Source organism: Ctenopharyngodon idella, chromosome 6 (assembly GCF_019924925.1).
Source record: "Ctenopharyngodon idella isolate HZGC_01 chromosome 6, HZGC01, whole genome shotgun sequence".
Taxonomy (NCBI): Eukaryota; Metazoa; Chordata; class Actinopteri; order Cypriniformes; family Xenocyprididae; genus Ctenopharyngodon; species Ctenopharyngodon idella.
Window position 1 is genome coordinate 363,307 of NC_067225.1, and position 10,903 is coordinate 374,209.

The 10,903-nt window shown below is 36.2% G+C and overlaps 1 protein-coding gene across 4 annotated transcripts in view; it reads left to right on the forward strand.

The window, feature by feature from the left end:
- LOC127513802 (centrosomal protein of 95 kDa-like) overlaps positions 1-8,363 on the forward strand; it is a 221,996-nt gene extending 213,633 nt beyond the window's left edge. For all 4 annotated transcript variants that reach the window (XM_051895858.1, XM_051895859.1, XM_051895861.1 and 1 more), the window contains one exon: positions 7,543-8,363. In XM_051895858.1, coding sequence (XP_051751818.1) covers positions 7,543-7,719 — 177 coding nt within the window. In that variant the 3' untranslated portion in view covers positions 7,720-8,363. The remainder of the gene's footprint in view (positions 1-7,542) is intronic.
- The last annotated feature ends 2,540 nt before the right edge of the window (positions 8,364-10,903 follow it).

The following is a 10,903-nucleotide window of genomic DNA, read 5'->3' on the forward strand; positions in this document are numbered from 1 at the left end:
TACTGTGTGGGACGTCCCCTATAAATACAGACCATTGGTTTTTTCTACTTATTTGAAATGAGGTGTTTATAGGCCTTTGAAGTCGAATAATGTGGCTTATCTCCAAAATGCTGCAGTAAAAAGGTTAGATATGAGGTATACATACTGTATGGGACGTCACCTATAGAAACTGACCTTTAGTTTTTTCTGCTTATTAGAAATGAGGTCTTTATAGGCCTCTGAAGTCAAATAATGTGATAGGTCTAAAAAATGCTGCAGTAAAATGCACTCACATGAGGTATGCATACTGTATGGGATGTCCCCTATAGAAAACTGACCTTTTTTTTTTTTGCTTATTAGAAATGAGGTCTTTATAGGCCTCTGAAGTTAAATAATGTGACATATCTCCAAAATGCTGCAGTAAAAAGGTTTGATATGAGGTATGCATAGAGTATGGGACGTCCCCTATAGAAACTGACTTTTAGTTTTTTCTACTTATTAGAAATGAGGCCTATATACACCTGGTAAGTCAATTAATGAGACATATCTCCAAAATGCTGCAGTAAAAAGGATTGATATAAGTTATGGATACAGTATGGACGTCACCTATCTTTAGTTTTTTCTACTTATTAGAAATGAGGTCTTTATAGGCCACCGAAGTCAAATAATGTGATAGATCTCAAAAATGCTGCAGTAAAATGTACTCATATGAGGTATGCATACTGTATGGGATGTCCCCTATGGAAACTGACCATTAGTTTTGTCTACTTATTTGAAATGAGGTCTTTATAGGCCTCCAAAGTCAAATAATGTGATATATCTCAAAAACGCTTAAGTAAAATGCACTCATATGAGGTATGCATACTGTATAGGATGTCCCCTATAGAAACTGACCATTATAGGTGTATAAAGAAGAATAATGATATATATATATCTCCAAAATGCTGCAGTAAAATGGTTAGATATGAGGTAAGCATATTGTGTGGGACGTCCCCTATAGAAAGAAACAATTGGTTCTTTCTACTTATTTGAAATGTGTTTATAGGCCTCTGAAGTCAAATACTGTGGCATATCTCCAAAATGCTGCAGTAAAATGGTTAGGAATTAGTTGTGTATACTGTTTGGGATGTCCCCTATAAAAACAGATCATTGGTTCTTTCTACTTATTTGAAATGAGGTGTTTATGGGCCTTTTGAAGTCAAATAATGTGGCATATCTCCAAAATACTGCAGTAAAACGGTTAGATATGAGGTATGCATACAGTATGGGATGTCCCCTATAGAAACTGACCTTTAGTTTTTTCTACTTATTTGAAATGAGGTCTTTATAGGCCTGTGAAGTCAAATAATGTGATATATCTCCAAAATGCTGCAGTAAAATGCACTCATATGAGATATGTATACTGTATGGGACGTCCCCTATAGAAACTGACCATTAATTTTTTCTACTTAATAGAAATTAGGTTTTTATAGGTGTATAGAGAAGAATAATGACATACATCTCCAAAATATTGCAGTAAAATGGTTTGATATGAAGTCTGCATACTGTATGGGACGTCCCCTATAGAAACTGACCATTAGTTTTTTCTACTTATTTTAAATGAGGTCTTTATAGGCCTGTGAAGTCAAATAATGTGATATATCTCCAAAATGCTGCAGTAAAATCTACTCATGTGAGGTATGTATACTGAAAAAGAAAGAAAAAAGATAGACAGGCAGACCGAAAGAAAGAAAGAAAGAAAGAAAGAAAGAAAGAAAGAAAGAAAAATATCAGATAGAAAGAAACATCAGAAAGAAAAAAGAAAGAAAGGAGAAATAGATTGATAGAAAGAAAGAAAGAAAGAAAGAAAGAAAGAAAGAAAGAGGAGAAATGTCAGAAAGAAAGAAAGAAAGAAACATACATCTGGGCAACTCAAGCGCTCTGAAAGCGCGTTCTCTCTCTGCTGTTCCTGAAATTACCGTATTCAAAGTAATAGGCGCTCACGCTTTTTTTTTTTTTTTTTTTTTGGCGGCTGGCTTTACCGTGTATTTTCAAACCGCGGCTGGCTTGACCGCAGTACGGATTCGGCTAATGTATGTTTTAATGTATGTTCCAATAGCGATGATCAAAAGAACATGGACAAAACAGTCACTCACTGTAAACAAATGTTCAATGACGTGCCGAATGCTCTATGCCCAGTCATTTACGCCGTCATCACCCGGGTGTTAATAGCGCGCGAGCGCAGGTGAAACCTGAACATCTCACGTTGCTATCTTTGTTTAAACTAAACTCATTTAAACCTTGCCAATTTAAACATTCATCCGTAAGACGCGAAAGAGAACTCGCGCGCTCTGTGAGAATTGTGTGCGCGCTCATTCGAAGCGCGTTCATGGAGAGCCGCGTTACAGCGCGCAAATACTCTCGCGCAAATTCTCTTTCAAGTCTTGCACCTCAACGGACAAATTCACACAAAAATTATGTCAACATGCCCATCTTAGCGAGTATCCTAACAAACATAGTAGGTTATGTCTTAAGAGAAAAACGAGACAGACAGCGCATGTGTATTAGTATCAGTGTACTGGATTTTTGAAGGATTTGGATGTCTTAAAGAGACAGCAGTTTAATATTCCTGCTCTCTTTTTTAATGTTAATCAAAAGACAAAAGTCAAATAAATCACTCTTGACTGAATAGCTTTTGTAACTTAATGTTTCATCTTTATTTAATTATTCAAATAAGTTTATATGCAGTTATTTTATATTTGATTACTTTGTTCAATTTCTGTACCTGAAAACTATTGTTAGATAGTTGAAAAACCTGTAAAGCATTGTTGATTTTTTTATTTATTTTTATTTTATTTTTTATGGGTGCTTTGGTGTACATAAATGTATGAATTATATTAAATATCATTTGGTTATTTGGTGTCCTTTTTTTGGAAAGACATCTAAATTTACCTTGAAAAAAGCTGAAAAAAACAGTTTTGTGAAAATCACACTTCAATCTGATGGTTTACTTTGCTGGATATAGGCAATGATGGCAAAATGGACGTGTTAAACAAGATAAATGGTGTATGCTTAATTTCACGATAAATGTGCGATTAATCGCAATTAAAAAAAATTAATCTATTGACAGCCCTTATATATATATATATATATATATATATATATATATATATATATATTAGGGGTGTAACGGTACGCATATTCGTACTGAACGGTTCACGGGGCAAATTCCAAATGGAAGTGATCATCCCTATGCCCTATGTGATCATCCCAATATGTGTGTATGTAGCCATTTGGAATGCACTTGGCAAAGGGAGTGCCATAATTTCCTCATTATCTTCAGCTGGGGTGTTCCCGTGACAACGCAGCACAGTGTCCGTCAGCAGATATCGCTAAGATATTCTTTTTCTTTTTGCAAATAAAAAACATATATTTAAAAAGTTTTAAAAAATATGCTACATAATATACAGTGCCACTTGAAAGTTTGTGAACCCCTTGCAGAATCTGTGAAAATGTGAAAAATTTTAACAAAATAAGAGAGATCATACAAAATGCATGTTATTTTTTTAGTACTTTCCTGAGTAAGATATTTTACATAAAAGATGTTTACATATAATTCACAAGACAAAAAAACAGCTGAATTTATTAAAATGACCCCATTCAAAAGTTTGTGAACCATTGATTCCTAATGTGGTTACCAGGATGATCTACGACTGTTTTTTTTTTGTTTTGTGACGGTTGTTTATGAGTCCCTTGTTTGTTCTGAGCAGTTAAATTGCCCAGCATTCTTCAGAAAAATCCACCAGGTCCTGCAGATTCTTCAGATTTCAAGCATTTTTTGCATATTTGAACCCTTTCCAGCAGTGACTGTATGATTTTGAGATCCATCTTTTCACACTGAGGACAATTGAGGGACTCAAACACAACTATTAAAAAAGGTTCAAACATTCACTGATGCTCCAGAAGGAAACACGATGCATTAAGAGCCGGGGGGTGAAAACTTTTTGAATTTGAAGATCAAGGTAAATTGTACTTAATTTGTCTCTGGGAAACATGTAGTTACCTTCTGTTGCTTCCAAAGCGCAGTACTAAATGAAGAAAATTGATATTTAAACAAAATAAGAATCAATGGTTCATAAACTTTTGAACGGGGTCATTTTAATAAATTCAGCTATTTTTGTACGAGTACTACGCATATTCGTTACACCCCTAATGTATATACAGTGGGTACGGAAAGTATTCAGACCCCCTTAAATTTTTTACTCTTTGTTATATTGCAGACATTTGCTAAAATCATTTAAGTTCATTTTTTTCCGCATTAATGTACACACAGCACCCCATATTGACAGAAAAACACAGAATTGTTGACATTTTGCAGATTTATTAAAGAAGAAAAACTGAAATATCACATGGTCCTAAGTATTCAGACCCTTTGCTCAGCACCCTTTTGATCTAATACAGCCATGAGTCTTTTTGGGAAAGATGCAACATCTTATTTGTTGCATCCAGAGAAACTTATTTCTCACCATCTTGGAGTCCTCCATGCAGGCTTTCATGTGTCTTGCACTGAGGAGAGGCTTCCGTCGGGCCACTCTGCCATAAAGCCCCGACTGGTGGAGGGCTGCAGTGATGGTTGACTTTCTACAACTTTCTCCCATCTCCCGACTGCATCTCTGGAGCTCAGCCACAGTGATCTTTGGGTTCTTCTTTACCTCTCTCACCAAGGCTCTTCTCCCCCGATAGCTCAGTTTGGCCGGACGACCAGCTCTAGGAAGGGTTCTGGTCATCCCAAACGTCTTCCATTTAAGGATTATGGAGGCCACTGTGCTCTTAGGAACCTTAAGTGCAGCAGAAATTTTTTTGTAACCTTGGCCAGATCTGTGCCTTGCCACAATTCTGTCTCTGAGCTCTTCAGGCAGTTCCTTTGACCTTATGATTCTCATTTGCTCATTAATTTTGATGATTATATTTTTAATCATCAAAATTAAAAGAAATAAACATTTGAAATATATCAGTCTGTGTGTAATGAATGAATATAATATACAAGTTTCACTTTTTGAATGGAATTAGTGAAATAAATCAACTTTTTGATGATATTCTAATTATATGACCAGCACCTGTATGTATGTATGTATGTGTGTGTATATATATATATATATATATATATATATAACGGTTAGTTCCTGTCCTTGATTCTGATTGGTCAATAGCTGTGTTTTATTCACGATAAAACACGGCTATGACCGCTTCACCCAACGGTTCTGTGTATCACTATACAACACTCTTAGCAACCACTCTTAGCAACGTAAACTGTATGTTCTCAATTGATATTGTTCATTGAAGCTTACTATATTATGTAGAAGAGTGTTATGAGAAAAAGATTGAGTGAGTGAGTTTATTACTTGCATTCAGATTTAGCATTTTCCTTCAGGTCAGTCCTATGTTCATAATAAAAAATCTGTTTAAACGTCCGATGTATCATCTTGTCCTTTTAACATTTAAGGGGTTTTCACATGACTAACAGCGCTAGTCAAAGCAGTTGTCAGTAGCATCTTGTTCTGTTTTTAAAACAATTCAGTCTTTTCAGTATAAAAGTCTTCCTACTGACTGACACACTCATAAAGACAGTCTTTGCCGCCATCTAATGGCTTAAAAATGTAACTTCTGTTGCTGTTCATGTTCAGGGACTATTTTTTTCCGGCAGAAAGAAGGCTTTTAGAAAAAGTTTACTTCATGAAAGTTGCATTGATACATATTTGTCTTTAATATTTGTATTGTGTGGTAACCGTTTTATAAAAGCAATAAGGTACTCGAGGCTAGTGCTGTATCGTGAATAAGTCATGGCTAAAGGGGTTGTAGGCACTCTGCTTCGCGTTGTGCCTAACAACGCCCTTCAGCCATGACTTATTCACGATACAGCACAGCCTCTCGTACCTTATTGCTTACATAGATCAAGGTTCCCACGCTTCTTGAAAGTACTTGAATTTCAGACACATTGATTCAAGGCCTGGAAATTGAAAACAAACAGGTCTTTGAAAGTGCTTGAATTAAACTTGAACTAAATTTTGTTATAGTAGTATGGTGCCATTACAAAAATTGGCCTTTATGCACTGCCAAAGCCAAAACAAAATAGCGCTCTTGATTGAGGGGAAAGCGTGAAAAACTTGAAAAAAGCGGCTTGAGCAGATGGGCCGTGATCACGTGCAGGCAGCCCTGCATGATGCTTGCGTAAGAAGCATGGAGCTGTTTAACTAGCTCGGTGCCAGGGAAGTGCAAATTTAATGAGGCTTGGCTCAGTATTGAGCTACTTAAAAATTGGTTAATCAAAGTTCCAATGAATAATGCCTAATAAAGTAGTTTGTGCAGTGCTGCTTTGTTTACAGAGGTAACCGGGGAAACCAATATATTTCTGCTGTTTCATATCTACTGTCAGAGATTAAAATTGCATTTTCATTCAGCTCATCTCCCGTTTTTGTTCAGACCAATGCAAAGATCTACCAATATAAGCTTGCACGCAACATTGTAAATGTGAACCAGTTGATTGATAAGAAGCTAATGTGCTTTTTTTTTGTATAATAAGGCATCTAGAATATTACATATTATCATATTTTAAATTAATGTTTATAATAATTAATAATGTTGACTGATTTAAAGGCTGAAATGTTTATTTTTTTATGTTTTTTAATATATATTTTTACAAAACTTGTTTTTGTCAACTTGTATTATTTGAACTGTTGTTGAAATCTTTGTTTTTACAGTCATTTTATGGTTTAGGATGTTACCATAAACACTCATCTTTGTGCAGGTGTTAAAGGTCTTAAAAGCCTTAAAATTAATTTTTAAAAACCCTGAAGATACTCTGTACAGGTGGTTAACAAATAATTTTGAATATTGTGAATATTTTTAATGCCTAACAATTACTTTAATTCATTCATTTCATTTAATTGCAAAATTCATGTATATAATATTCTCTCTATATTTTAATGTTTTTAATCAAGTTATGATTCATAAAAAAAGAAAACTAAAACCAGTGTAAAATAAATGTTAAAACCAGTAATAAGAAACCTACAAACTGCATCTCTGGTTCAAACCCTCTCTCTCTCACACAATGTACCAGCCCTGTCTCTTCATTTGATTTAAAAAAAAAAAAATCATATGCCCCTTAAATGAGATTTTAGTTGTCAGTATATGCCTTAACACTACTGCAGTAATGATATACACGGGTACAGTAGGTCTTTGATAATGTCCAGATTGGCAGTAACAAAACCCACCTTTATTGTCTTTGATATAAAATAAAAAGTGCTTTAAAAAGTCCTTGAAAGTCCTTGAATCTGGTGTTCATGAAAGAGTGGGAACCCTGATGTGTGTGTGTGTAGCATATATATATATATATATATATATATATATATATATGTATGTATATAACAGATTTATTTGTTATAAGGCATGTATGGTAATGGTAGTATTTGTTATACTGCTTACAAATTATGCTGACTTAATAATTTTTAATTTATCATTAATCAGTATTTTTTTTTTTTTTAATTCTCCTAAATAATTTGTTCTAAAAGTATGCATTTCCAACAGGCCCTGCAGAAAATGAAAAGAGAGTTAAGGAATAAGATGGAGAAAGAGATTGGCGAGCTGCAGGAGATCATCATTCAGAATGATGAAAATAATTATTTCAGAGACTTGGAAGTGGAATGCTTACGGAAACATGTACAGATGGCATCTTTCCAGTACACTACCAGCTGCCTGCAGTGATCACTAGCCGATTAAGTGGTGATAGATACTGATTCCCAATGCATCTCTCTTACATGCTAATCTTTAGAAAGCTACCTTGAAAATAAATATATGAAATTTAATGTGTAAACAGTTTTAAATGTACTTGCATTGTTCTTGTAAAACATTAACATTATATATATACATTGTTTTTTTCTAATGTTGCACCTGAAGTACTGGCATCCAATCAGACAGAAGTCAGTATCAGGTTTGACCAGTTTATAGTGGAAGGTTTTTTGGACTATAAACTTGTCTATAGAACAAGCTAAAGTTTTGAATGAGACTTCCACTGCTGATATAGTCTTCCACTTTATTGACCTTAATCTGAGAAACCTGTAATGTTTGCCATCTTAAATGTGCTTCCTGAGTTAGTTTGTGAACTAGTGTCTGGTAATAACACTAATCATTGTTTTGGTATTTACATCAAACTAAATGTAGATTTTTTTCTTTCTTGAATATCTTTGAATATCTATCTCTGCAAATTCATGCCATGACTATTAATTAAATCTGATGTTTTATGAATTTAGATTCCAACAATCAATCTCTGATGTAAAGGGCAAATATTAGCCCAAAAGGGAAATATTTATAATAAGTTATGAGCAATAAAATGTATTTGGATCAAGTAACTGATTTGGGGATTCTTGACAGAATTGGTCTCGGACATCTAGTGTTGGGCAGTAATGCGTAGTAACGCATTACATTAATATTACTTTTTGCAGTAACTGTGCAACTAATTAAGATTTTGGTAATGTAAGAAAAAATGATGAGGACGTTGAAGATCTTGAGTGTGTGTGTGTGTGTGTGTGTGTGTGTGTGTGTGTGTGTGAGAGAGAGAAAAGTATTGCATTTTCACGTGCATTGTATCCAAGAAGTCCTGGCTGATTGGGCTGATTCTTTAAGAAGTCCTTTTTCTTAAGGAAGTCTGTTGGCTTCACTAGTTCTGTTGGCCTTCTTGTCCTCCATATGACCGTATCATCTTTCTCCATAAGGTTACACATTTCAGACAGACATCTCCATCCTTATATCTGAAACAAGAACAAAAATAAGAGGTTGCCCCCTATTTTCCCCACAAGAATCTTCTCACATTCTTTTAGATCTTTAGGCCTGGAGTTGTGGATCTTGCAGGTCTGGAAATCTCTGGGTTTCTATATAATGGATCACTGTTCTTTTTCTTGAGAATGTCCCCTGGCTCTACTGGTTCAAAAGGCCTTCTCGTCCTTCAAATGACCAATTCATCTTTGTCAAGGAGGTTACCCATTCCAGACAAATATCTCAATGCTTATATCTGAAACAAGAATCAAAAAGAAGAGGTTGCCCTCCCTTTCCCCCACAAAAATCTTTTTTACATTCCAAACATCATCGTCACATAAGTTTAATCACAGAATATCAGACATGAATCATGTCTTAAAAATTCATTCATTAATATTAATGCCATTAAATCGTTTCTCATAAATTACATTTACATATCAATGCCAATAAAAAAAAAAATCATAAATTATAAAGAATCACCCCCCTTTTGATAGTAAACATGGTAACACTTTAGTATAAGGAACACATATTAACTATTAACCACGACTTTTCCTTCAATAAACTCCTAATTTACAGCTTATTAATAGTTAGTAAGGTAGTTGTTAAGTTTAGGAATTGGGTAGGATTAAGAATGTAGAATAAGGTCATGCAGAATAAGGCATTAATATGTGCTTAATAAGTACTAATAAATAGCCAATATTCTAGTAATATGTATGCTAATAAGCAACTAGTTTAAAGACCCTAAAATAAAGTGTTACCAAACATTTTTTTTTTTTCTAAAATGAACAGATAACAGAACAGAACAGATACCGACTCCAGTCGGTTTGGTTGTTATGACAATAGGAGCGCAAGTATTGGGTAAGTTCTTGGTTAAGGCGTTCAACTTGGCCATTGGCCTGAGGGTGATAGCCAGAAGTTAGACTGATGTTGACATTTAATCTCTAGAAGAAGGAATTCCAGAGTCATGACGTAAATTGGGGCCCTCGGTCGGAGACTATGTCCTCTGGAAGACCATAGAACCGGAATACATAGTTACAGAGATGTTCAGCTGTTTCTAGAGCGGTGGGGAGCTTCGGTAGGGGAATGAAGCAACAGGCCTTGGAGAAGCGATCAACTACGGTGAGAATAGTGGTCAGACCCTGGGAGTTGGGGAGATCGATAACAAAGTCTATGGCGATATGGGACCAGGGGCGTTGTGGAATGGGTAGAGGTTGTAATAGACCAGCGGGAACCTGATGGGATGGTTTGGTAGACTGGCATATGGTACAGTTGCGAATGAAGATGATGACATCCGATTGTAAAGAAGGCCACCAGAAGCGATTGCTGATGAGTTGAGTGGGGGCTGTAATACCTGGGTGAAATGAACTGAGCGAAGTGTGGATGTGTTGAATGACCTGCGTTCGAAGAGATGTGGGAACATAAGTGTGACCTGGGGGGCAGTTCGGAGGAGGTGGTTCGGAATGGTGAGCGTCAGAGATTTCGGTCATGATGTCCCATTGAACGGGTGCATAGATGATCGTGGATTGTAGAATGGGTTCGTTTGTTGGTGGCACTAAAGTGGATTCATACTGGCGTGAGAGGGCATCAGCCTTGGTGTTCTTAGAACCTGGTCTGTAAGTCACGGTAAACTGAAATCTGCTGAAGAATAGGGCCCATCTGGCTTGTCGGGGATTGAGACGTTTCGCTGAGCGTAAATATTCCAGGCTTCTGTGGTTGGTTAACACAATGAACGGGTGCTTACTTCCCTCTAGCCAATGCCGCCATTGTTCCAAGGCTGCCTTCATGGCCAATAGCTCACGGTCTCCCACGTCATAATTCTGTTCAGCGGGAGTGAGTTTGCGGGAGTAATACGCACAAGGGAACAGTTTGGAGGGGTTGTCCTGACGTTGGGATAGGATTACTCCGATCCCCGTGCTGGAGGCGTCCACCTTGACAAGGAACTCCTGTTCGGGGTTTGGATGATGTAAGATGGGTGCCGTTGTAAACAATTCCTTTAACTTATGGAAAGCGTCCTTGGACGTGAGTGACCAGACCAGCTTGGTATTTCCCTTTTTGAGCATGGAGGTGAGTGGTGAAGCAACCATGCTGAAATTCCTAATAAATCGCCGGTAAAAGTTGGCGAACCCTAAGAAGCATT